General features: G+C 48.8%; 1 protein-coding gene across 50 annotated transcripts in view; it reads right to left on the bottom strand.

The window, feature by feature from the left end:
• The window catches only part of CACNA1C (calcium voltage-gated channel subunit alpha1 C), a 723,808-nt gene that overhangs the window by 104,885 nt on the left and 591,765 nt on the right, over nucleotides 1-27,158 (bottom strand). For all 50 annotated transcript variants that reach the window (XM_016922741.4, XM_016922778.4, XM_016922781.4 and 47 more), the window contains 7 exons: nucleotides 23,140-23,300; nucleotides 21,928-22,153; nucleotides 8,255-8,462; nucleotides 7,087-7,207; nucleotides 5,412-5,526; nucleotides 4,511-4,631; nucleotides 4,101-4,170 (listed from right to left, as the gene is read on the bottom strand). In XM_016922741.4, the coding sequence (XP_016778230.1) occupies nucleotides 4,101-4,170; nucleotides 4,511-4,631; nucleotides 5,412-5,526; nucleotides 7,087-7,207; nucleotides 8,255-8,462; nucleotides 21,928-22,153; nucleotides 23,140-23,300 (1,022 nt within the window). The remainder of the gene's footprint in view (nucleotides 1-4,100; nucleotides 4,171-4,510; nucleotides 4,632-5,411; nucleotides 5,527-7,086; nucleotides 7,208-8,254; nucleotides 8,463-21,927; nucleotides 22,154-23,139; nucleotides 23,301-27,158) is intronic.

Genomic DNA, 27,158 nt, shown 5'->3' with positions numbered 1-27,158 from the left:
GCACAGGTGGTGGATACAGTTTCTGCATTGGGGATTTTCTCTTCGCTGGCTCAATTAGAAAACCTCAGAGTCACCCTACATTCCTCTTTCCCTCTCTCCAACATCTAAGCTATGAGTGAATCCAGCTGGTCCTACCTGCAAAATGTACCCCAAGCCTGACCACTTCTCTGCATCTCCAGCACCATCCCCTGTCCAAGCTGCCATCCTCTCTGCCTGGATACTGCGCAAGTATCCTCCCTGCCCCCGTTCTGCTCTCGAACACCACTGCTCTTTATCCACACCACTCAGAGGGAATCTCTGAAAGGGTGAGTCGGACATCAGGTCAGGGCCTCCTCTGCTCAGATGTTCTGGTGGCCCTCTAGGGCACTGGATCAGACCCTCCCGCATGGCCCTGCACCTTCTGCCCTGCCCTCCTGCCCTGCCCCGGCCTCTCGCCTCAGGGCACTATCCCTTGGTTCTCTCTGCTGCAGGCACACTGGCCCTCTTTGGAGTCCCCACAGCCAAGTGCATCCCCGTAAGAGATTCTGCACTCAGGGTCTCCACCTAGAGAGCTCTTCGCTCCGATTCCATGTCTAGTTCTTTTGAATCCTTCAGGTTCCAGTCAAATGCTGTGTCCTCAGAGAAGCCTTTGCTGACCACACAGTCAAAGCAGCCTGACCCCTGAGTATCCCCTAACACAATCCTTGATTTTACTATCTTCACATCATGTGATGTCACCTTTTTGGTTGGTTTGTCTGCTGCCTGTCTCCCCACTGATATGTCAGCTCCAGGAGGGTGGGGGTCTTCCCTGTTTGCCCACCACAAGGACCCCCATGTCCCTGGTACCTAGCACAATGCCTGGCACACATGAAATGCTTCATGAGTAGTTCATGAATATCTACAAGGTTCCTCCCAACTCTCAGCATCTCTGATGATTGTACGATCCTGAAAAAACTCCTTCAGCCTCTCCAACTCCCTGATTCAAAGCTCAGTCAAGACCACTCTTCTGCATGAAGCCCCCAGACTCCACCACCTCATGGCTCTCCTTGTCCTTGAACCCTCTGCAGCAATGAAAGCCTCCCCCAGCACAGGCGGTGCTGACTACTCAGTGTCTGGTGGCACTCCTTTTTTTTTAGTGTGTACCTGTTAACTTTAAGTCCTTAGTGGCTCTTGCAAACATCTGCATGCTCACTCAAATAAATTAATAAATTAAACAAAAGTAGAATTAGCTTCCACTCATCTGGGCACAATACTTTCCTTTTCAGTGAGTTGGGTTTTTCTCTATAATTCGGGTATACCGATCTGGGAGGTTGAAAGCAGCTGGCGAGCTTTTCAGATGAAACAGAGAGGGAAGGATTCTAGGGCCATGGCTGGCCTCGATGGCCCCTTGTTGAATTAGAAACAGGCCCCTCCTCTGAGTATTCGTGGTCATGCGAGGGCAATTGAAGCTGCAGCCAGCAGAGTGCACTCTGGAGTCCAGCTCCCACTTGGCCACTCTGATACATCATTTTGGGTGCAATCTGGACAGCCCAGGAGAGAGGGAGAGGGCAGGGGGCAAGCCTAGGAGACAGGGCAAGAGAGAGAGAGGGAGGGAGCAGGAGAGCATGGCAGTGTGCTCCCTGACACCGGCCCTTTCTCCCTAGTGGTCTGGCTGAAGGCAGAGCAGGAGGGATGCTCACCAGTGCTGCCTGCTAAGGGGCACCTGCATGAACCAGGCATGGCAGGGGCCAGTGGCCTGGAAGGGGCAGCGGTTGGGAGCACAATGGTAGATCAGGCTCTTTGCCATTCGTGGTTCGGGAGAACAAGAAGCAGGAAGGAACCAGAGATTGACCAGAACAGAGACAACAGGCCACGTGATCTTCGGAGGAGTCTCTGGGAACTTCTGCTGCACCTGGCACTAAAGGATCCAGGAGCTGACTGTGGAGGCAGGGAAGGGAGGAAATGGGAAGGCAGGAAGAGCTGGGAAGCACAAGCTGACTTAGCCTTTGGGGGCAGGGTGATGTGTGGGGCCACCAGCTTTAAGAGCAGGTTGCCCTTTGGACCTCTTGGATGAGGACCTGGAGACCAGGGATAGTGCACAAATGGGCACGCTTGGGGCTGGCTTCAAAGGCCGGAGTGGTGGCTGGTGTACGTGGTGGGGCAGTCAGGGCAGCCTCAGGGTATGGACCAGAGGTCTCAACACGAAAGTAAAGAGACACATCTAACCAACAGAAATGACGGGGAGCGGGCCGTACACTCAAAAATCTCAAGAATCCTGAGGCCTCAGCAGAGGGTGGGAAGAGCTTTTCAGCTGGAAAGCGTAAGCATCCCCCAGTCCTCAGAGCCACCGGGTAGCTACGTGAGAGGCATTTCTAGGATGGCCGAACTGGTGACAAAATCCTCATTAGCCCTTTTTTTTTTTTTTTTTTTTTTTTTTTTTTTTAACATTCTTCCTTTGATTTCATTAGAGCAACAAAGAAAAGAAAAGCCAAGAGTATAGATTTAGAATAATAGAATTTGAGATTTTTGTTGAAGATGCAAGAGGTGTATCTGCCGTACAGGCCTGGCTGCAGCTGGTTGCCTGTGTGAAAAGACCCTCATGCTAGATCTGCCCTGTTGTGTGTGCAGGGAGGCCCATCCTGGAGGCTGGCCCCATGGGAGGGCTCTTCTCAGGGCTCTAAGGAATTTGTTTTATTACCGGCTTTCATTTTAAACCTTAAAGATTTACACAAGAGTACAGTCTCACATACTAAACCTCATATATATAACCAGCTTCAACAACTTTGGACATTTTGCTAATCTTGTTCCATTTATCTTCTCTGTCCCCATTTTTTTTGTTGTTGGAATATTTTAAAAGCAAAGCAACTCGTAAACATTTAGACTCTGGCCATAAGCACTGCAGCAGTTTAAAAACAGAACTACAAAATATTATACCAACAAGATTAACAAAACTACTTTCAATCATTTAGTTCCCAGTCCATATTCAATTTCCCCCAATTCCCTCTAAAACGTCATTTTAAAGTGTATTTGTTGCTCCAGGATCAAGGCAAGATCCTCCCATTGCATTTGTTCAATAATTCTAGTACGTCGTTGAAATTCCCTAACGGTTTCACCCTAGAAGGGGTTTTAAGAACTTCAAAGGCTTAATGTCGGGCATATGAAAACGCCCTTCCTGTTCTTTCCATCCAAGCTCCAGGAAACCACATCCTATTCCCTTGCAGGAGGAGGGGAGTGAGGATGGTGTGACCACAGGGAGTCTGGTTCCCAAGGATGCCCGTGAGTGTTCTAAGCAGAGAACCAGCGGAGGGAAAGCAAAAAGGGAAACCGAGCTTTGCTCATAAATGTAGGAGGTTCTCAGCCACCTAACTCGGTGAACAACCCAAATATAGCCTAACCTACAGGAACAAGGAAATGTCAGTAAAATCAACAGTCCCTTGATAGCATGTTATTGACTTCAAGCTTGAAACTGGCGATAATATCCGCAATCCTAAGTCAGAGGAAGGCAAGCCCAGGCCTTGCACAGGGTATGGGATTTCAGGGAGCAGGGAAGTGAAGCCTGGAGGGAGGACCTCTGATCTCTGACATTAAAGCTCTTGAGAAGCAGCCTGCCTGCCAATTTAGGTATCAGATAGAAGCATAAAAAGATGGAGTCAGTAAGCGCGCCTTTTATAATGAGACCTGAAATCATTTTCTAAAGCAACAAGTGGGACATCTGTGGTGGCAGCTGTCCCTGCACTCGGCACTGCCTCCTGAGTAGGGGCAAGGCAGACTTGGGATTGACTATTAATATTAAGTGAGCATAATGTTGCAACATATGCCATACTAATACATTATATAAATTAATAATGATTTTACAACATGTAATGTAACAAAAATTTAAATGTACACTGAATCCAGCTTGGAAAGGACACAAAAGCACTGCTCAAATGTGATCTCATTATGAGGAAACCAGAAACAAACCTGCCTCCCAGATGCTGACTGATGATGCTTAAATACAGAGATAGAAGACACTAGCAGTGGAAGGTACTTACAGAGGGACACTGGAACCATGGTCTCTAATATATGGCCACTCGCACGTGGCTTTAGAATTTAGATCTCTGCCCCCAATCTCCCAATCCCAGGTTAGGCAGTGGGACTGGTACCTGTAGTTTCTGGGTTGGGGTAGGGGCTCTTATCCTCATTTTCATTGGGCTGGAGGTCATCCATGTTGATCTAGACAGTCACAGGGGAGAAGGGGGAAGAATACAGTTAGATACGTCCCCAAGTTAAGAGGCTTGCAGTAGCCTTGAAGTTGCATTTTAGTCAGTGACTTAGCTCAAAAATAGGTACTTGTCACTTTGCATATCTCCTTCAAGACATCAGCAGATGGCTGGGATCCAGCCAATCTGCCTTCTCTTCCCCCTCCCAGCTCTCCTGTTCATCCCCACTGGCTTTCTTTCCACCGGGTGTCTTTCTTTCTCTCCTCTTCTCCAGGGGGTTCTGGCCTGGGAAGGCTGTGGCCCTCCCTCCCGAGCACCGGCCTCACAGCTCCAGGAAGGAGACAGCTCCTCACCTTGGTGGCGGGTGGAGACTCTCCGTCAGCCGTGATGGATTTCAGCTCAATCTTCTCCTCCTTGGATTCCCCCACTGCTGGCTTCTCCACCAACTCTTGTTTCTTCTCTGGGCTGGCAGTCCTGGCCAGTCAGCAGCAGAAAAAAATAAATGGCTGTTTACTGGAGTGATAGGGAACAGTGTAGGAGGGAACCGCCCTGTGGCCTGTTGGGGCCAGAGGGGACAGATCCCCTGGGTCTGAGTCCATCTTCCTTTCTCCAGGACGCTTCTCGTGTGCAGCTCAGTCACAAGTGCTACGGGGCTGAGTCACAAGTGCTACGGGGCTGAGCCACACCTGCTCTGCCTGATACGCAATTGGCCTCTTGCAGCTCCAGAGATGCCTGGGTCACCAAAGCAGAAAAGGATGGTGGATCTCATCTAGGATTGGCTCCTGGAGGAGCTCTGCTCAGTGCCCGGCAGCTGTGTGGCCTGGAACTGTCCCGTCTAGATAATGATAGGATACAACATAGGGCCCCGTCTTGCCTTCCTAACACTGGAGATGAATTATAAAGTAGTGAGGAGGACTCCCTCTGTAAGCTGGAGCTGCGTTTCCCAACTGAGTGGTTACCTTTCTCTCTCCCCACCCTACACTCCTGCCACCTATCACAGCTTCTCAAAAGATAATCCCAGCAGGTGGAGAATATGACACCATTGCAGAGATTATTATAATTCACGATGGTCCCTACCAGAGTGATGCTTAGGAATTAGGAGAGAGGCCCAACTTAGGAAGCCCCAAACCCAGAGTCCTCCTAGGAGGGACAGCCAACAGAGGCTAGCAGTCAAGCCTCTCTCTGCCACCAGTGGGAAGACATTCCAGAATGGGAGCCCTGGAGCCCCGGGCCTGGGCAAGCTTAGAGGGTTACCTGGCCAGCTTCTTTCTCTCCTTCTCCTCTTCCTCCTCCTTTTGGGCAGATGTGAGGCTCTCAGCATCAGCCAGGTTGTCCACAGCAATGGCCAAGAACACATTCAGTAGGATATCTGTTTGTGTCCATTCTTAAAGAAAATGACCCTTGGCTTGGGGTTTTGGTGGGCACAGGGGGCACGGGGGATGTAGGACGTGCAGGGTAGAGCTCCTCAGCAGAGAGAGCTTGAGGGTGAATCAGTTTGAGGGAGTCAGACCCCAACAGTGTTCCTCCCCTCCCCTTCCTCCCCATCACCCTCCTAGCTACCTGGAGCTATCAAGAGGGATGAGAACAGGCTAGCCTGCACACTGGAGCAGGCGGGAGGGAGGCAGCAAGCCCTGCCTTGCACTTTAATTGCTGGGTTTCATGATTGCTTTCCCTGCTGAGATGACTGGCTGTAATTGACATTATAAACAGCATTGTCTCTAGCAGGATGCAGAACGCTCTTAAGAGCGGTTTATTATAACTGGGCGCTGAGGGGGTGGCTTGGTATCTCTGCCAACTCTTAATGTGAGCCTGCACACACGAAGACCCTTGGAGGGTCCATCTGGAGCCAGCCAAGGCTTGGGAGTTCCCAATGGAGACAGTTCTTTGCCCTTTCTCCTCACCCCACTCCACCAACAGAAACACTGTGGGTCAGAGAACTGCAGAATCAACGAAAGCATAGCTGGAAGGGGGCTTTAAGTCTGTGAAGTCTAACCCCCGGCCCCAGGCACCCAGACATTCATATCATTTCACACACAGGGAAGCCGCAACCCAGGCCGGGGAAGAGGGGCTTTGTCCAGGGTGGCTTCTGAATGTGACAGAGGCCTTGCATGCATGATCCCATGAAAACTCCCAACGACCCTTTATGTAGTAGGTTCTATGATTCCATTGCCACATTTTACAGACACTGAGGTAGAGGACCTTCAATCTGCAAGAGGTCATCCAGCTGGGAAAAGAGGAAACCTTGTCTGCAGGCTTCCATGACTGTGTTTTCTGCACTGCCTTAGCTGGGACTTGGCCCAGAGCTGTTCCTATGTTACCCCTGGCTCTGGACGTGACTCTCTCGGGGTTATGAGCTGGGGAAGAGAAGCAGCACCCGTGGCTTGTGCCCTGGAAACCTGCCCGAGCCAGGATCAGGAAGGAGCTTTTGGGGCTGTTTGAAGTCTGTGCAGCTCTGCCCGTGACTAAAGTCCTGGGGAGCAGCATCAGAGAGAGGGCTGCTGACCAAAAAGCAGGAGGAGAGCTGAAGGTCACTTGAAGGACAACGGCTCATCCTCCCTCACGGAGCGTCCCGCCTCTGAGCAGACGCAGCCGCCCCAGGGCAGCCGGCCCGCTCCAGCGCGTCCCTATCGCAGGCGGTGTGAGTGGCTGCACACGCCGCAACGCCAGGGGGCGTCGCTCACCTAGATTACGACGAGAGCCCGCCCGGAGCGCGGCGCCGCTGCGGGCTCGGAGGGTTCAGGAAGGTGAACCTCACCTATGCCAAAGCTGCCGGTTTCCACCCAGACCCACCTCCACCGCCATGGGGTTCTAGGCTGGGTGGTGTGAGCCCGAGCAGGACCGCCCGGACCTGCGGGGCGTGCCCGTTTGGCACTGTGCTGCAGGCTGGGGGCTGGGGGCCGCAGGGGTGGGGGGCAGCAGCAAAGGATACAGTTTCCACAGATGAAGAGGATGATGAAGTAAATACAGACTAACATCCCTGGAAAAGAGGGGCCGCCATAAGCCATGATCCCATCATACATCACCGAATTCCAGTCCTCCCCGGTCAGGATCTGAATGACACATTCCCACCAATAAGGGACACAGCGTTAGACCAACAGCAAACCCAAAACCACCCTGCCCTGCCCCACTACGTCAACAAAATTGTCCAAAATTTCCCTTTCACTTCTTTCCCTCCTCCTGGCCCCCAATTCTCCCCCCCCAGGGGCTCTGAGCTATTGAACTGTCCTTAGACAAAATGCCTGGCCATTGGCATAATCAAAATGCCTGGCCATTGGCATAATATTATTTGAAGGGTGACTAAAAGGGCTTTTTGGCCCAAAGATCTCTGACTTTCCCCACACATGCTTGAGCTGACCGTCAGCCATTCCTGGGGGTAAGGCGTCAGGGCCCTTTTGCAGTTGTGTGTTTGCTGAGACAGCCACAGGCTACACCAGCTTTCCCCAAACATTCGTCACTGGGGCATCATCTTCAAGATTTTGACAACATCTACATATGATTCATTTTTACCTCTCAATCGATCTGCTTTTAAACTTAAATAGATGCCACTTTGAGTTTGCCCTAAGCCAAAATATCTATGAAATCACAAATTTGATGGGCTAGTAATATTTTTTTCGAGGGACAAGCATGGTAGGAAAGCCAGGGTTTCGTCACCCTCCCCTCCCCCAGTAAGAGCAGTCTGCTTTTCTTTATGTTTTGGGCTTTCATGGAGAATTTGAGTAAAGGATTCCATGGATAAGAACGACTTTTTTTTTTATTTGAGACGGAGTCTTGCTCCGTCACCTAGGCTAGAGTGTGCAGTGGTGCGATCTTGGCTCACTGCAACCTCCGCCTCCTGGGTTCAAGAGATTCTCCTGAGAAGGCATTTTTAAACCACTTATATTGCTTCCCCTAATGGTCCACCCACTAGTGGAATTCCGTGGCAGATGGGGACAGGGAAACTACAGAAAAAACTCAAGACTCTCCCGGGCATGGGCTCTCCAGGGCTGATCTAGGCTGGCTGTGGCTGCCCGGTAAAAGGGTGCAGCTTCCCACACTCCTCCCACCACCCCGCCACTCAACCACCCTGAGTCCGAATCCCAGCCGAGAAGAGTCCGTACCTGAAACACAGTGAGGAGGGACTGGGGGAAGTTATCGAATGTGCTCCTCCGGGTCTGCATCTCATCAAAGTTGAACTTTCCTCCAAAGAGCTGCATCCCCAGGAGGGAGAAGATGATGATGAAGAGGAAGAGGAGAAGGAGCAGGGAGGCGATGGAGCGCACAGAGTTCAGCAAGGATGCCACCAGGTTGCTCAAGGAGTTCCAGTACCTGAGAGCCAACAGGAGGGAGGTCAGCACTCTGCCCCTTGCTGTCCTCCCCATTGTGCCTCATTCTCACAACTGCCCACTGCAGGTTCTCAGAGGAGCTGCCACTCTACGCTCTTTTTCCCTGCCCGTGGGGGATGGGTGTTGGTGGTGGTGTGAGTTGCCACCCTGGAAGGAGTTAATTCAAGGTCTCAGGATGATTAATCTGTTGGGGAAGAGAGGGGGACAGTGGTCAGAAGCCCGCGACCTAGCTCTGCCGGCTACCCGCTGCATGTGCCTCTGGGCAAGACATTTCACTTCCCTGCCTTCTGCATCCCCATCAAAAAAAAATGGAGATTGTTGTAGCCCTTACTTCATTAGGCTATGGCAGGATTGGGTGACATGATCCACCTTTCCCCAAAGAGCCCCCTGTAGAGTGCTTGGCACATAGTTGATAAAGGTTGGTAATCATTGTTGTCACTGTTGGTCTCTAAACAGAAAGCAAGCTTTTTTTCCCCCGCCATGAATGCCAGTCTGAGCTCAGCCTATAGGCAGCAGCCTTCTAGCAGAGGCAGGAATTAGGTCACCCATGGGTAAGAGAGAGTTCATGGCTTGGTGGTTTCCCAAGTTTACCCCGTCCTCAGAATTGTTTCTTTAAGGGCCTTTCCTCTTGAGATTGTGATTCATTAGCTGTAGTTTGGGGCCCAGATATCTTTGTTTCTAACAAGCATCCTACAGGATTCTGATCAGCAGGTGAGTCTGGGAAATCCTAGATTATAGCAAACCTGTCACACCCACTGGGGCAGCTCAAAGCACGAGTCCTCTGAGTGGGCAGGAGCTCGGTCCTGAGGGGACATAGGCTTTCAGTGGGATTCCTGGGGAGGAGGTCCCCACTCCTTACAGTCCTGGGGCCTCTCTCCACTATAAATACAGCGATCCTGGGAAAATTCCTTTCTCATGACAAAGTGGGAGGGGGAACCTACTAATGACTGCTGGATGCAGGGTGGGCGCCTGTGTGAGGGTCAGCTCAGGACCAGGAAGTGCACCATGGTAAAAGGACATGGCCCTGAGGGAGCAAGAGCAAGAACAGAACAATCTCATTTCCCTCTGGCCCCCTCTGGCCCACCTGCCTCCTAGGTCACTCCCTTGAGAGATTCCCAGCTCATCACCAATCCAGACAGTGGATTGCTTTTGCTGCTTCAGTGAGTGACATGCAAGCCACTCCCATTGCAGCCACAGCCTGGGCTCATCTCTGCAGAGAATGGTTCCACACCAAGGGACAGAAGCAGAGGGGTCATAGTTTGGATGGCAACGTGAACTCTTTACCAACCTGCAGCCTCGAGGGCACCTTTGGCCTCCACAAATCCAGCTTTTCCTTACTTCTATTTTGCCTGCCAGCCATACCCCCTCTGTTGCAGAATATTAATATACATCTATTTGTATCTGTTCTATACAGTCTTGTCTCACCAAAATAGGCTCTAAATTTTAGACGGCAGAAGATTGCAGGGTTTTGTCCCCCTCCAGCTTCCCAACTCTGTCCTTATATAAATTCTGTACAACCCAGTATGTGTGATGGACTGCCTGGAGCCCCTGCAGGCTAGAGGCTGTAGTGATCTGCTTAAAGGAAAAAGTAAGAGAACCTCTCTGGGGGTAGAACACCCTCCCCTCTTACAGCTAAAGCAGTTTTCCCAAGCCTGCCCAGTGATCAACATCAGTAGAGGTGGCTGGGCATGGTGGTGGCTCATGCCTATAACCCCCTTTGGGAGGATTGTCACTTTAGGAGGTCAAGGCAGGAGGACTGCTTGAGGCCAGGAGTTTGAGACCAGCTTGGGCAGCAGTGTGAGACCTCATCTTTAAAAAATTAAAAAATTAGCTGGGTGTGGTGGCGCATGCCTGTAGTCCCACCTACTGGGGAGACTGAGATGGAAGGATCACTTGAGCCCAGGGGTTTGAGGCTGCAGTGAGCTATGTTTGCACCATTGCCCTTCATCCTGGGTGACGGAGTGAGACCCTGTCCTAAAATATTAATTAATTAATTAATAATAGAACAACAACAACAATAATACCAGTAGGGGTGTGTTAGCATTTCCTAAATCCTGATTCCCAGGTCCCTCCCTTGCACCATGAAACCCTAATCTCTGACTCTGGGGCTGACTCTGGGGCTGGGGTAATCCTCACGCGACCAGTCCAACACCTGCCAATACACTGGGAGTTGGGAACCAGCAACTTTAAGCATATTTATAACAAGAATTTCCAGCTGTATCCGAGGGAAGAGTGTCCGCATGTGCACTGAAGTCACAAATCCTCTAGAGATCCTCTGTGCGCTCAACTGTCATGGAAGATTCTGGAAAAGCCTTAATGGTCATGGAAGGTTGGAGCCTTCGTTTTCATGAAGTAAAGAGGCATGTGGGAAATAACTGCAACTGGGATTATACCTGAGACCCAGGTATGTCTGACAGCCATGGGGACCAACGGGAGCCTGACAAGCAGGTCATGGCTGCAGAGGGAGAGGGCCAGGTGCCGTCAGCAAGAAAGTCTCAGGGAGGCCCCAGATGAGGAGCAGAGAGGGATGGTGAGGTGGGGGGGCCCTCCTGACCTGGGAGCCCCTCAGAATGCTTGGGGCTCCAGGGAGGAGGAAGCTGTGGGCCAGGAACAGATCCAGTCTCTAAGAGGGGAGAACACTCCTGGGAAGGCAGAGATGGAGCATGGAAACTAGCAGGGATCTCCTAGAGCGAAGGCCAAAGGCAAGGACGTGGGCAGGGACACAGAGCTGTGTCTGGAGGAGCACCCTCTGCCCACTCTCCCTGCCGCCCCTGCCTCCCTCAACCCCTGGGAAAGTCTGGGAAACTGCCTCCCTCAACCCCTGGGGTGTCTGGGAAAGTCCAAGCTGCACGACACCGGGTTCGTGCTCTGACGGAGCTCCTGCTTCCCACCCATCACCTTCTCCGTCTCAAGGAAATGAGAACCATAGCTTTTGACTCAAGGCAAAGTCCTCGGAGTCATCTTCCTGGCTCTCTCACACTCTGCATCAGCAAATCCTTCTGCGCCATCTTCAAAACGAGTCCTGACTTTGGCCACTTCCCACCGCCTCCTCATCCTCACTGCCTGGACCCCTGCTCCAGGCAGCTGATGTCCAAGCTGCAGCAGCAGTGGGTGTTGCTATGAGGTGAGGCCCACGAAGCCTCAGTCTTGCTTCAGTCACCTCCCCTTCTCCTCTGGGTCAAAGCCAGAGTCCTCCCAAAGGCCTAGCAGAGGCTGTAGATTCTGGCCCCAGAGCCTCAGCGACCAGCCAGCTGCACTCCCCTTCCTCGGGCCCCCTCACTTTCTCCAACTCCTATACATGCTCCTGCCTGACCAAGGCCATGCTGCTGTCCGTCGGCAGGTTCTTTGGCAGACGTCGGTGGGGCTCACCCCTTCAGCTCCTTCAGGCCTCACATCTCCCCTGGCCACCGCTCTATCCCTCATTACTCTCAAAGAATAATTACTTCTTTGCTTATTGTCTGCTTGCCCTCGCCAGAATGTGAGGCCATGGGAGAAGGAACCCATCTGTTACATTTATATCCTTGGAGCTTAGAACAGTGCCTGGCCCAAAGCAGGTGATGAGCAAACATTTTGTTCAGTGAATGAATGAACCTTACTATTCGTATGACACATTGGTACTTCCTGGAGGGAAAGGCAAGGGGCCATGGAGGTGCATGGGTGCTTCTGTGCATGTGTGTTTGTGTGCGTGTGCACTTAAGTTGAACACACTTTGCCAAACAGTGAGAAGTGGCTGCCTGCCCCTGCTCCCATAGCCTTCCTATTCCCATAGCTTCCCTACATCCATGGGGAGGGATTTTCTGAGATTCCTGACTGTTCCATTGCCAGACCATGCATCAAACTAATATGTATCAATATGTCCTACAGAAAACAGGGTTTCTGTGGCTTGAGCAAACCTTGGGAGTAGGATTTCCAGATCACTGTGAACATGTGTCACCTTTGGGGAAGAACTCACATTCTCAAATTCACTGGTCCCAGTTTTGAGGGCACAGGTCAGCCTCTGTTTAAAAGATGAATTGGCACCAGCCTACTGTCTACATGAAAAACACCTGAGGGGAAAGACACTGTCCTGGGGACCAGTAACACAGTTAAAACATGGCTCAGACAGACAGACAGAGATATGGTTGTTTGTGCTGTTTGTCTTCAGCCTACTGTTGCTTCCCATTCAACAGGGAGAAAGATGGGGTTGGGCCCGAGGCAGGCCTGCCACCTGTCCTTTCCTTTCCTTTGCAGCAGGATAAAGGGGGCAGGCTGCTGCCCGGGGCCTGGCATCACGAGGGGTGCTCAGCTTGCTGAGCAGAAGGCTTCCATTCCTAACGTGCAAATTATCAGGGATGTTTTATGTGCTCATTTAGAAGATGAGACAAAGGAATTGCTGAAATGATGATGTGGCAAAGAATGCTGATAGGGTTCAGAGGAGATGGGCTGAATTCTGGAGACTGGCAGGCCTTGGCTGGTAGCAGGTTGAGGGTGGCGGCTCACTATCACTGATATGGATGGGATTTGGAGGTGTCCAGGTGGCAGCCTTTGAGGTGGGTAGGGTGAGGTGAAACACCACTTAAATAAACAGCTGGCGGTCCTGCAGGTCCTCACACTCCCTCCTCTTAATGTGGTCTGATGGCTCGCACAGCTATGGCCTGAAGATTGGATGATTGCCTCCTATCCTAGAATCACCATCTTTTTTAGGAAGATTCACTGGTGGTAAACTAGAGGGGTTAATGGCACATTCACAATCAGCTGAAGCTTTTTTCCTCATTGGTCAAAAATATGAGATACACACGCTCACACACCAAAAAGGCAAGAGCTTTGGAGAGAAGCGAGCAGCAGCAGAGCAAAGCACTTCATGTCTTTTGGTCACAGGCCTCATGGAAAAGCAGAAAAATGAAGCACTCTCTCATCAGAGCAGTGCACACACATGCCCACAAGCTCACATTCAGTACTGGGGGCTCTACAGCACCTGGGTGCCGGTGTCCAGCTCTAGATCACCCCCCAGACACTCTGCCTGCGTCGCCATCATTGGCATCAACTTTCCTTTCCCATTCTCTGGCTGCTGGAATCATTCTCTCCAAACTGTGCGTCCCTGCTCACCCCATCCCCCATCTGACCCACTCGGCTCACTGTTTTATCCTTAAAAGTACAGCACATCTGAGGGCTTTTCATCACATCAAGTTCTCTGCCGCCTAAATTCTCTCCTTCCCTCTACCTTCCTACTCCCAGCCTCCCTTTAAGCTCTCTCACTTGCCGACCACCATGTCACTTCTGTTACCTTTTCCCTCTGCCTCTCCTGATTTAAGTTACCACCATCTGTTCAGAAATCCTTTTATCTCCATTTGTTTCCCCTTCTCTAGGTCTGTCTCTGGGTTTGGGGCTCTGTGGAATTCTTCCTCCTCTCCTATAATATAAAGTGACCCGAGCCTTCCTTGAACTGGAACTTTCATCTCATGAACCTTTTGCTTCAAAGAGCTCAGGACCAGGTCCTTTACCTTTATTCTAGGTATAGAGCAGAGCATTGAGCTTGCCATAAATAAGAGATCTTCAAAATAACAGTACCCACCACTTTCGGATGCTCTGCAAATGTTCCACCCTATTCTCTCTGTGTTCCAGAGAAGGTCATAACTGAGTTTGATACCTGCCCAAAATGTTCTCATCCTGAAGGCTAAAAAAAAATTCTTAGTTTCGGTGGCAAGTGATCTATTGTTAAAAGAGCACTTATAAAGCAGTCCCCTGTGGTGAATCTGTGTGGCTGGGGCTTCATGGGAGGCAATGGAGTGAAGAGGAGTGAGAATTGGCTGAGGCCACCTGGGGAAGCAGGTAGAATCCATCCAGCAAGTGAGCACAGGAGTGGGTGTCCTCAGAGCAGAGCTTCCGTCAAATTGAGCCCCAGCCCCTTAAGACACAATAGAGCTGGGAGGGATTAGGATGCCCAGAGGCAGAACCGTATATGCTGGGCTGGGCCAGGAGGAGTCAAGCAGAATTCTAGAGTATTTTGGTCTGGGACAACCTGGGCCCCAATGCCTCAACTACCAGCTCAGTTTCTACTGGTACCTGCCCCTGCTCCCGTCCATTCTAGCAGGCTGGGAAGACCATTTTGTGGTTTCACTTTTGAGGCAAGGGTTGACTTAGTTAACAAGTTCAAAGGTCTTGTCTTCTCTGTTTGCAGCAGATGTCTCAGTCACATTAAGAACGGAACCTGCATGGGGAGTGTAACCTGGTCAAGCGGGCAAGGTGGTCTGGCCTGGACCTGGGGATGGCCTTAGCAGCATGCTTCTCTGAGCTTCTGGGCCACGGGGCTACTCAGTGTCACCTAGTTGGCCCCTCTAACCACAGTTGTGTCAGGGCTAGGGAGTCATCCTCACCTGCATCTTTTTAATCTTTCTCCTAGTAGGTGACACCAGTCCATTCCCATTCCAGAGGAGAACCACCCATTGTGTTGACAGCCACATTGCAGGCTCTGGAGTCTGAGCTACCTTTGCCATAGACCCCTGCCAGGGAACTGGGCATCTGCCAAACAGACTTCCTTAATAATGGCCCTCAATGAGCTCAGAGGCTCCCGGGGGCCTGAGAAGAGTGGGGGCTCCCGGGGGCCTGAGAAGAGTGGGGGCTAGAGGATGATGGAAGAGCTGGGAAGGTGTGGGGCTGATCTGCTGCTCAAGGCCAGACGCTGGTAGGGACATGGAGACATTTCGAGCCTGGGAGATGGGCTAACGGCTCTCACCTGGAGCTCTGTGGGGCCCATATGTGGCCAAGATTTATGAGCCAATCTGTCTGTGCTGAATCAGCCCCAGCTCCCATTTCAAGGCCTGGGAAGGGAGCTGCAGGGGAGGAGCAGCAGGAGAAATAAAGAGGGATTGAAGGTGTGAGAGGGAAAACAGCAGGTGCTAGAGGGGCCTCACTGCACTTGAAAACCAAGTGTGTCAAAAATGAGATGCAATTAGTAAACTGGTATCACGTCCGGATTGAATCTGTCTGAAGCCCTTCTCCCACCCCACAGAATATGTCAGACTGGGCTGACAAAGAGTAGAAGAACTGGATATTGAATCTGGGCAGCACCGAGAGCCACAGGTGGAAGAACCCAATCCATGATGAGGCTGGAAGGCCCACCGTACTGGGGCATTTACTCAAAGATGACAAAGATTCCGGCCATGCGTGTGCCCCACTGTTTTCAATGAGCAGGAATCTTGTCTTCCTCAATCTTTTCTAGAAAGTAATTTTCTTACAGTCTAGTACAGGCTTCCTGGCCTTTTTTTTGTCTTGAAACAATAGGATGAATGATATTCATACATGTAGCATACTCCCTAAGGTGTTCTCAACAAGAGGATGAATGATCTTCATACATGTAGCATACTCCCTAAGGTGTTCTCAGATTTTGACAAAACACAAAAAATGTCAGTATGTAAATAATTCATTTTCCTCATAATGATATATCAAAGACATCTGCTCCCTTCAGGCATCATGGATGAGTTGTAAGTCCACCCGGATCTCACCCATTCATAGAAGCATTTTGTAATGCAAGTGACGGAGTGATGCTATTATGTTACAAGGACAATATTAATTTGCTTTATTTTTTAAAGAAACTATTCACAAACTTTGGAATTTCAGCTCTCAGTAATAAATTATTTGCTATACACTATCCAGCTGCTCTGGATGTACCACTGTGTCATGACCTCAGGGTGAAGAACCATTGATTTAGATCCCTGTTCCCGACCCTTGGACCATGGGCCCTGGGTGAGGGAAGAGCAGCCTGGAATTCTAGAATTCTAGAAAGGGATCCATGAATCCATGTGTACACCAAGCATTATACTACTCTGAATAAGCAGCCTTGTCTTGCATTCATATTACCACTTTTCAAACATACACAGATGTGTAGGAATTTAAATTTAAAAGCTTTGCTGAATTCATAGTAGTTCTTACCTTGATGTGTTTTCTCAGTCAAAAACTATCAAAAGTACCATCTTGACAGAATTAGAGACTACAGTATGGAGAAGACAGTGGAGATGTAAGAATCAAGTTTTTTGGCTGGGCAAGGTGGTCAGCCAAGTGAGAGGATCTCTTAAGGCCAGGAGTTCCAGACCAGCCTGGGAAATATAGTGAGACCCCATCTCTACAAAAAATAAAAATATTAGCCAGACATGGCACTTATAGTCCCAGTTACTTGGGAGGCTGAGACGAGGCTGGAGTATCACTTCAGCCCAGGAGTTTGAGGCTACAGTGAGCTATGATTATGCTACCACACTCCAGCCTAGGTGACAGAGTGAGATCCTGTCTTGAAAAAAGAAGAAGGAAGAGGAGAAGAAGGAGGAGAAGGAAGAGGACAGGAGGAGGAGGAGGAGAAGAGGAAGAGGAAGAGGAGAAGGAGGAGGAGAGGAGGAGGAGGAAGAGGAGGAGGAGAAGGAGGAAGAAGAGGAGGAGAGGAGGAGGAGGAGAGAAGGAGGAGGAGAGGAGAAGGAGGAAGAGAAGAAGGAGGAGGAAGAGGAGAAGGAGCAGGAGAGGAGGAGGAGGAAGAGGAGAAGGAGCAGGAAGAGGAAGAGGAGGAGGAAGAGGAGAAGGAGGAAGAGAAGAAGGAGGAGGAAGAGGAGGAAGAGAGGAGGAGGAAGAGGAGAAGGAGGAGAGGAGGAGGAGGAAGAGGAGGAGGAGAGGAGAAGGAGGAGGAGAGGAGGAGGAGGAGGAGAGGAGAAGGAGGAGGAGAGGAGAAGGAGGAAGAGAAGAAGAAGGAGGAAGGGGAGGAGGAGGAAAGGAGGAGGAGGAGAGGAGGAGGAACAGGAGGAGGAGAAGGAGGAGGAGAGGAGGAGAAGGAGGAGAGGAGGAGGAAGACAAGGAGGAGAAGGAGGAGGGGAGGAGGAGGAAGAGGAGGAAGAGGAGAAGGAGGAGAAGAGGAGGAGGAGGAAGAAGAGAAGGAGGAGGAAGAGGAGGAGGAGGAATAATAATCAAGTTTTCCGATTGCATATGAAGGGCAGTATTTTAGGAGAAGAAAGCAGACCAAGAGCAGCAGTAGGAAATTAGGCCAGTGGTTCTTCAAGTGAGGTCGGTCATTGGACCACTAGCATGGAACTCTCCAGGAGTTGCTGGCCAAAATCTCTAGAGATGAGCTCCTTAATGAACTCCTTCATGGGTTCAGCTAAGTTTAAGAATTGCAATTACTGGTTCAGACTACATTGTAAAAAAAAAAAAAAAAAAAAAAAAAAAAAAAAAAGAGAAGAAATTTCTTCTACATATGAGTAGCAGCAAGACATTGCAAAGTACTTTCCAAGATATTTTAAAAGAAGAAGGCATGCACTTGTCTGGTGGCAGGACCATGCACAGATGACCCATTTCAAGGTTCAGCTGAAGGGGCCACAATGTCCACTCCCAACCCATATTTTAGGCATTTTTCTTGGTCACTATCACCCAGTCCCAAGGCTGGCGCTGAAGACAGACTTATGGGATCCATGAATCCCATATGGGATCCCCCAACCTAATTAGTCTCTTTGTTGCTTTCCGAAAGCCCCCAGAGGCTTTGGAGACTTGAAAATAGGAAGATGACAGCCTTTGCCACAGTCACTTTCAATTAGACAATGATTTTTTCTGTTTATAGACTTCATAGAGATCTGAAAATACTACTACTCCTTCTTGTGGAGGGACTACAGGAAGCTCTCTGATTAAGATAGATTTTTAAAAATGGTTTCTTGGCAATATCTTCAGATTAGAAATAAATTGGTGATTAAAAATAGAATGAATGTTAAATCTTTTCAAGATGTCATAACAATATATAGCAGCAAGATTTCTTTTCTATAGAAATATATACATAAAAGCCCAAAACAGGGACTTTTGAGAATTATTTAAGAGGCATTGAAAACTGCAAGTTAAAAATAGTTTTACCAGACCCCAGGAGGAGCAAGTAGAATCGGCAATTATCTAACAAGAACCAGGGCATAAAGATCTTTTAAGTCCTGTCTCAGGGACCTAGACAAGAAGACAGGTCAGCTCTCAGCTCTGCAGTGCATGGCAGTGGTTAGGAGTATAGCACCTCAAGTCAGACCACAGACCTGCCTTGCCTTTTAATCCCAGTGTTACCTCTGAGCAGTTTTGTGACCTTGGGCAACTGACAACTCTCTAAGCCTCAGTTTCTCATCTGCAAAGTGGGAATAATAATAGTAGTAGCCAATCCTCATCCTCATGTAGGTACTTGGGAGGATCACTCAAGCTAACATTCGTAGGCCTCTGCTCACCCTATCTGGCACAGAGTAAGCACTGGTGCATGGTAATCATTGCTGATATAAGGATTTCTACCACTTTCACTGTAAACCAAGGACTTTCTGTAATGCCAACATATTGAGGACACTTAGGAAGAGCTCTCTTTCGATGGGATCAGAGAAGGAAAGAAGGCGGTTGCTTAGGAGCATTAAACTTCTGGATTTTAATCGTGCGTGTCTGTTAAGTCCCTCATCTGAGATTCAACCTTCTCCAGGAGCTATCTCCTGCTCCCAATTTCTCACAGCAGGTAATTCCCACGCCCACCACACTTTGCCAGCTCATTATATTCTGTCATAGATTTTCCTTTAATCTCTTCATGTGCACAAACTCCATCTCCCTAACCAGACTATACATTTCTCCTGGATTTAGTTCATGCCATACGCCTTATTTTTCGATTTTTTCCATCTCTCTGAGCTCAATACACAGTATATACGTAGTGGGTAAATAAGTAAGAACAAGAGTATGTGAATATGTAGGTCACTATTAGCTCTCTTCTCCTTCTTCCTTCTAATAATAGCAGTCATAATATTAGATGAATAATAAAAGCTTCTGCATATTGAGTCCTTTCTGTGCACTAAACGAAACACTTTAAATGTCTACCTCCCTGGACCATCCACAACACCATGTGACCATGCTCTGGGTGGTTGCCAAGAGAATTGTGACGAGAAGAGCAATACCCAGGGACACTCAGAAATACGCTCTGAGCAAGATGCCATCAGCTCCAGATCCTGAACTGAAGACACCAACCTCCATCCCTTTTTACCCATCACAATCCAACGGATGATTTTAGTGCTCCTGTTATCAAAGATTCCCCAAAGCAGAGATTTTGGGAGCCCCCAAAGCAGATTTTTAAGGACAGGGGACGTGTACCTTAGAGGGGCACAGGTTGAAAATTCCTTCCAGGTGTTTCCCATATGTCTTCTAAGGTTGATCATAACGCACATTAAGAAATATGTATTCTACTGCAAGTCAGGTCTGCATCTCAGCTTTTTATGAAACAATGTTTACGTTCATGTGAGACCCTCTGATGTTTTCCTATTCTATTTCATTCTTTCTTTAAAAACGATGCTTGTGAGAATGTGAAGAAATTGGAACCCTTATACATTGCTGGTGGAAATGTAAGATGCTTTAGTCTCTTTGGAAAACAGTTTGACAGTTCCTCAAAATCTTAAACATATTGTTACCAAATAATCTAGAAATTCCACTCCGAGGTACCTATCCAAGAAAAACAAAAGCCTACATCTATAGGAAGACTTGAACATGAATGTTCATAGCAGCATTATTCATAGGAGCCAAAAGATAGTAACAACCAAATGTCCATCACTGATACATGAATACACAAAATGTAGTATATCCCTACAATGGAATATTATTCACCATAAAAGGAAACAAAGTACTGATCTATGCTACAACATGGATGGCCCTTGAAAACATTAATCTAAGTAAAACAGGCCATCACAAAAACACATATTATAAGATTTCACTCATATGAATGGTCCAAAATAGGCAACTCTATAGAGACATAAAGTGAATTTGGTTGCTGGGAGGGAAGATGGGGGAAATGTGGAATGGGTATGGAGTTTCTTTCTGGGGTGATGAAAATGTTCTACAACTAGAACATGGTGATGGTTGCATAACCGTGAATATAAAAAAACAATTAAATTACACATTGTAAGGGGTAAATATATGGGATATGAATTATATTTCAGTATGTTTTAAAATGATGGTTGTGATCCAATAAATTGATTCCACCACTCCCAGTGGTCATAAGTCAGGTGAAAATCATTGTCCTAGAGCATGGTGCCCTCAGCCCTGTCCTTGTCTTGAGAATCACTGCTTGGCCTAGACAGTGAAGGAGATGGCCTGCTTTGGGTAGGTGCTGGACTGACATATGGAGGGGTGGCCATGTGGACAGAGGGTGAACACCATCTGCAGTGCAGTGTCCACAGCCCTTTACAGTGGCTAGATCTTGATCGCATTTTCAGCAGAACTTGTCCTGCTAGAATACTGCATTTCTCAGCCTCCCTAACAGCTCAGGTGCTCAAGAACAGAAGCCCTTGCTGAGATTTCTGGAAGATTTCTTCCAATTTGTTTCACTGTGTTAAAATACACATAACATAAAATTTACCATCTTAACCTTTTTTTTTAAACTGTAGAATTCAGTGGTGCTAAATACATTCACGCTGTTGTGAAACCACCACCATCCTCCATCTCCAGAACCCATTAAACACTAACTCCCCACTGCCCCCTCTCTCCAGCCCTGGGCGCCCACCATTCTGCTTTCTGTCTCTGTGAATCTGACTACTCTAAGAGCCACGTATAAATGGAATCATACAGTATTTGTCTTTCTGTGACTGGCTTATTTCACTTAGCATAATGTCCTTAAGTTTCATCTACTTTGTAGCATGTGTCAGGATTTCCTTCCTTTTTAAGACTGAATAATATTGAACTGTATGTGTAGACCACATTTTAAAAATACATTCATCTGTCTAAGGCACTTGGGTGTGCAAATATCTCTTTGAGATCCTACTTTCAATTATTTTGGGCATATACCCAGAAGTGGAATTGATGGATGAGAGGGTAATCCTATCGTTAACGTTTTTAGGAACTGCCATACCATTTCCCACGGTGGCTGCACCATTTTACACTCCCACCCATAGTGCACAAGGGTTCCAATTTCTCCATGTCATTGCCAACCCTTATGATTTTCAGTTTTTTTGACAGCAGCAGTCCTAATGGGTGTGTCTGGGAGTGACTTCTGGGAGTGGAGAAGCTGACTTGGCCGGGGTGGTCGGCCCTTTTGCTCCTTTCTCTTCTTCCCACCTCCAATTTGAATGTGATGGCTCAGTCTCCAGAAGTCATCTTATGACCCTGGAGAAGAATCAGCACCAAGGCTGGTGAAGCACAGGAGAAGAGACTGAGTCCCTGACCCTCTTCTTGAAGGCACCTCAGCTAGCTGCCTCTGGACTTTTTTTCCATGGCTGAATAAGTCCCTAGCTTGCTTACATTACTGAGTTGAGTCTCTGGTATTAGCAGCCAGAGGAATTTCCAAATGATGTGCCATCTAAATGAACACAAACTACCTCCATTGCATGTGAACTTCAGAGACACCCTTTGAGGAAGAACAGCCCCCCTCCCACCCAGGCCTTGCCACCTCCCTTGCCCTCTGGAAGAACTTCTTCCTGAGTCCCCTCTTCAAAGTGAGAGGGGGAGCCCAGTACCTCGTGATCTTGAAAATCCTCAGCAGCCGGACGCATCTGAGCACGGAGATGCCCAGTGGGGACATGATCTTGGTCTCCACCAGGATGGTCTCCAGGATGCCGCCACACACGACGAAGCAGTCAAAGCGGTTGAAGAGGGACACGAAGTAGGCCTGCAGGCCCAGGCTGTACATCTTCAGGAGCATCTCCGCCGTGAACAGGGCCAGCAGGGCCTTGTTCGCCGTGTCTGGCAGGCCCAGGAGAGGGATGAGATCCGAGCAGGGCCAGAGGAGGCAGAGAGGGAGGCAGGGAAAGGAAATACAGTAATTATCTCCATTGGAAAAAAGATCCCCCATGACACCTCTCCCATCCACCTCGGCCAGAACAGAAGTTAGGGCCAAGCCAATGGGAAAGGGCTCTCTCGTCACAATCATAACAGACATTTACTGAGCATCTCCCATGCACCATAGGCTCAGCACACACAATCTCTGCTCCTCATAGCAGGCCTGTGGGGATGGTACCACCATCGTCATGCCCATTTTCAGAGATGAGAAAGGAGGTTCAAAGAGGTGAGTAGCCTGTGCAGGCCAAACAGCCAACAGTTGGAGCCGCACTGTCTGAGTCTGACTTCTCCGCCACTAGACCCCCTGCCTCCCAGGACTCTGGAAAGCAGCTGTGGAGGATGGGGCCAGGTCTTCTTGACTGCCCAGCAATGATGCTGAGGCCTGGCTAGTGGGACCCTCGTCTAGGGGCCCAAGGAAGGATAATGAGAATGAACGACCCATTGAAGACGGTTCCTTGTGCTCAGGCCCTATTCTCTTCTCTGCCTTTTTGCTCATTCCATCCTCATGTGTTCTGGTTAAGGCCACCTCAGGGCTGCAGGAAGGCCCCCAGGTATTTAAAATCCATGCTGGGGAGTTGACAGCCAGGGGTCTGAGATAGGCAAACAAGCTGCAGCCCCTTTCCTCATCACCTGGGCCCAACAGTGACTTTGGGGCAGGCTGATGGTGTGGGCCCAGTCAGGAGAGCCGTGTCTGTTTTTAACAAGGTAGCGCATTTTATTGTGGGGCTTTGGAACTGCCAGGCCCTTGGTGTCTCCAGCACAGCACCTGCCAAGAGCCACGACCATTGGCTGCTTTCCCCTCCACCTTCTGCCTGTGGTTATGCCTTCCCCTGGGCCTTGGGGCTGAGTTACCAGGAGGAAACCAGAGCAGAGCTGGGGCCGCCGCTCACCTTGGACTTCTGTGAGCCAGTGGGGCTGGTTGTAGTGCTCAGAGGCAATGGTGAGCGTGTTGAGGAACACCAGGAAAATCACCAGCCAGTAGAAGACATTAGACTTGACTGCGGCGCGGCACTTCCTTCTGCAGAACCGATTCCACCGGCGCCAGTAGCGGCTGGAAAGGGGACAGGGAGAGAAGGGTGGGGTTGGCTGTGAATTCAGGTTTCCTCCAACCCAAGATGCAGCACCGTGGCTCTTCTCGCCCCTCACTGATCTGGCCTTGCTAGAGCAGCCCAATCTGGTGGCAAGGAGCCCAGCTTCTCACCCAGCTAACCAGGCCCTGCCGCCTTGGGGATGCCCCTGAACTCCTCCAAGCTTCAGTTCTCCCGGGAAGAGGGCCGACCTCATGGGGTTATTGTGGGGATGGATCAAATACCTTATAATGCATCTGGCTGCTTTGAAGTTGAAGATGCTCAATAAATGGAAGTTTTTTTAAATTTTTTGTAAAACAGCATTCTTAGAAATAGTGTTGTAAGCAATAAGAGCATTATTAGTAACAGTGGAGGAGGGGCCCAGTACCACATCAGGCACTTCTTATGCCTTCTCTCCAATTCTTTCAGTAACTCTGCAAAGCACGCATTATCCTGATTTTTGTGGAGGAGAAAACTAAGGGCTGGGGAGGTTGAGTACTCGACCAATATCACAGCAGGCAGAGCCGTCCGTAGTTTTCTGCCCAGCCTCTTGGCCCTGACTCTGTGTGCCACATCCATATGGTAGAAGGGGTTCATCTGGAGCACAGGCTCTTTGTTTTTCTGGGTTATAGAATCTTTCCAGAATCTGATGAATGTTTAGATCTGCCTTTCAGAAAAATGGGCACATGCCCACACACACACCTTTACATGAGAGCCCACGCAGCACACAGGCCCCTCAAAGCTCACCCATGCTCCATGGACTCTTCCCCGTATCTTGGTTTAGGAGCCTTTGTCAGTGATTCTCAAACCTGGCTACACACAGAATTACCTAGGGAACCCTCCCCAAAACCCCACTGGTCCGCAAGCCCCAACACCAAACCAATTAAGTCTGATTCTCTAGGGGTTGGGTATTTTTAAGGTTCCCCAGGTGGTTCTAATGTGTAATGATGGTTGAGAACCAGTGGCTGAGATGATCCTAAAGAAACACATTTTAAGATTCTATGGTGGAGGCGTTTTCATTTTCCTGATACAGAGAAAATATACAGCTCTGTTTGGTTGAATTCAGTAGACGACATGGTTAATAAATGGCTGCACTGTGCAAGGAGAGAGGAACCATAGCTGGAGACATGCTGAGGAGGAGACTGCAGGGGCCATGCTGAGGGCTTGGGGAGGGGGAAAGGACATGATCAGGTTGGATCGGAACACCCCACAAAAACAGCCCCTCTGTCACCTTCTAGACCAGGGAGAGTATGAGGAATTCTCTTCCTGTTCTCCAGGTTAGAGATGATGAAGGCAATAGATATATTAACGGAAAAGATGACACAGAGCTGGCAGCAATTTTAGAGGCAGAATCCCTTGAGATGAGCGGATGTGCAGAATAAGACAGACGGGTATGGAAGGGACTGCCAACATTTTTAGCTGGGGCGATTTGGGAGGGCGGCACAGACGAGGGCCAGAGGAGTGGGAGTAGAGCTCTAGGCAGAGGGGTCAGTTATGAGAAAAATGGGGTGCTTAGCTCTGCACATGGCTTTGGGGAACCTGTAGGGCTTGTACGCAGACCCACGAGGCATTGAAGATACAGCTCCTGCCTGGGTAATGAAGGCAGGAGGAGAAACAAAGTAGAATCCTGGTGATAAAGTCCATGAATATCTGTATTTTTCCATAAAATGATCTCCTTTCTATGAATCTCTCTAGTCTAGACAGACATTCCTCTAAATAAGCAGGCAGAATCTGCCTCTGGGCAGAGGTTTCAAACCTCACACTGCAGCCCATTAGTGGGTCATGAAATCTATTGAGTAGGTCATGCCTGGCACTGAATAAAGGAAAAGAGTGGAAAATATCACAGTGCGTATCATAGCATAAGGAAACTGCTTTTTAAAGTAAGCAGTAAGGAAAAATATTTTTACATAAAACTTTGTTTCCGGTGTGTGTGTGTGTGTGTGTGTGTCTGTGTGTGGCATACTAAGTCTGGATGTGAAAACCGGCCCTCCACTTCAGCGCGAGGAAGCTGAAATGAGGTCCTCCATTCTAAATCAGAGTCCATGGCATGAGTCCGTTTCTCCAATCTTCCTGCCAGAGATGACCATCAAGCCTCAGCGTCACCTCCTGGGTCAAGTTATGCTGGTGGTGGAGCAGCAAGCCCCATCTGTGTGAACTCACTGGTCTGTGAATGGCCTATTCCTTCCTAGCCCCTGGGCACGTAGCAGCACCACGTGTGGGTGTGCCCCAGGAGGCAGGGACAGCTCCGTGCTATGTGTACTGCCCTCAGCCTTGGTCCTCTACTTCCAGAGCAGAAGCCCCTCCAAACATCAGCAAACTCCAAGATGCCAGCCTGGGCTGTTACGGATCCCTGCACCTACCCCCAGAATTGCCTCTTGGAGTAGCCTGACTTCATCCACCTTTCTACTGTCATTTTTCTATCTATGATCTGCAGAAAATCCTGTTACCAAGACTTTGCTAAATCTGAGATGAGGTTAGGAGAGTGAAGAGTAATCAAAGAAGGGTACTCTTTCTTCAGGACTGCAGGGAGAACTTAGTTTTTGGCTTGAGGAGCAGGGAGGGGAAAAAGGATTAATCCGGGCAGTGTTCTGCTCTAGCTTGAAGGCCATCTCCAGTGAGGGCCACACCTTACATGGGACACTGGCCTACCACTTGGGGGAAAATCCACTACACAGGGAAGCAGGCCACCAGGTGGAAAACATGCTTTTCAATCTGTATACTGAAGAGATATCTGCACTCCTATGTTCTCCTATGTTCACTGCGGCACTATTTACAATAGCCAAGATACAGAATCAACCTAAGCGCCCATCAGCAAATGAATGAAGAAAACGTGGTACATGTACACAATGGAATATTGTTCAGCTATAAAAAAGAATGAAATTCTGTCATTTGCAACAACATGGATGGAACTGGAGGCCATTATATTAAGTGAAATAAGCCAGGCACAGAAAGACAAATTGTACATATTCTCACTCATATGTGGGAGCTAAAAATTAAAGCAATTGAACTCATGGATACAGAGAGTAGAATGATGGTTACCAGAAGCTGGAAAGGGTAGTGGAGATGGTAAATAGGTGAAAAAATATAGTTAAATAGAATAAATATGATGTAATATTTGATCATACAACATAGGAGAGAAGGATGGTGACTACAGTCATGATAATTTATTGCATATTTTAAAATAACTAAAAGACTGGAATTGGAATGTTCGTAATACAAAGAAATGATAAGTGCTTGATGTGAGGAATACCCTGATAACCCTGGTTTGATTTTTGCACATTGTACACCTGGATCAAAACGTCACATGCACCTCATAAATATATACACCCATTAGTGCCCATAAACATTAACAATTTAAAACGTTATGATTTCTAAATGCACTTTGGGATTCTTGCACCCCCAGACATACTGCCCTGGATCCGAGGGAGGATGGTGGAGGGTGGACAGAGGGACAAAGAAATGAGACAATGAGTCCCAGATGGTCCTCTTGAGAGGCGACCTCTGAAGTTTGCCAGATCTTGATACTAAACAGTCTTATCTTGCAGGGCATGCCTCTGCTTTTTTCCTGTGATTGTGATTATTAATACTGTACAGAAATTTGGCAAGTAGTTTTTTCCCCTAAAAAATGAATTTTCAGGACAAACTCATATCTGATCTTAAAGAGCTGACAGTGAAGTTTGCAAAGAACATGTTTTAAATAGATACAGTCTCAAGTTCCAGAAATCACTGATAATTGTTATTCAGAGTCCAAGGCAATCAAGGTTGCTTTCTCTGCGGTATGTAGAGCTGTCTTGGAGTGGGTTTAATATGAGAGCTTGATTATGCCCCTTTTTCCTCATGCT

The sequence above is a fragment of the Pan troglodytes genome, chromosome 10, assembly GCF_028858775.2.
Source record: "Pan troglodytes isolate AG18354 chromosome 10, NHGRI_mPanTro3-v2.0_pri, whole genome shotgun sequence".
In the NCBI taxonomy this organism is placed as follows: Eukaryota; Metazoa; Chordata; class Mammalia; order Primates; family Hominidae; genus Pan; species Pan troglodytes.
The sequence above is the reverse complement of the archived record's forward strand: the minus strand, read 5'-3'. Positions and strand labels throughout refer to the sequence as shown.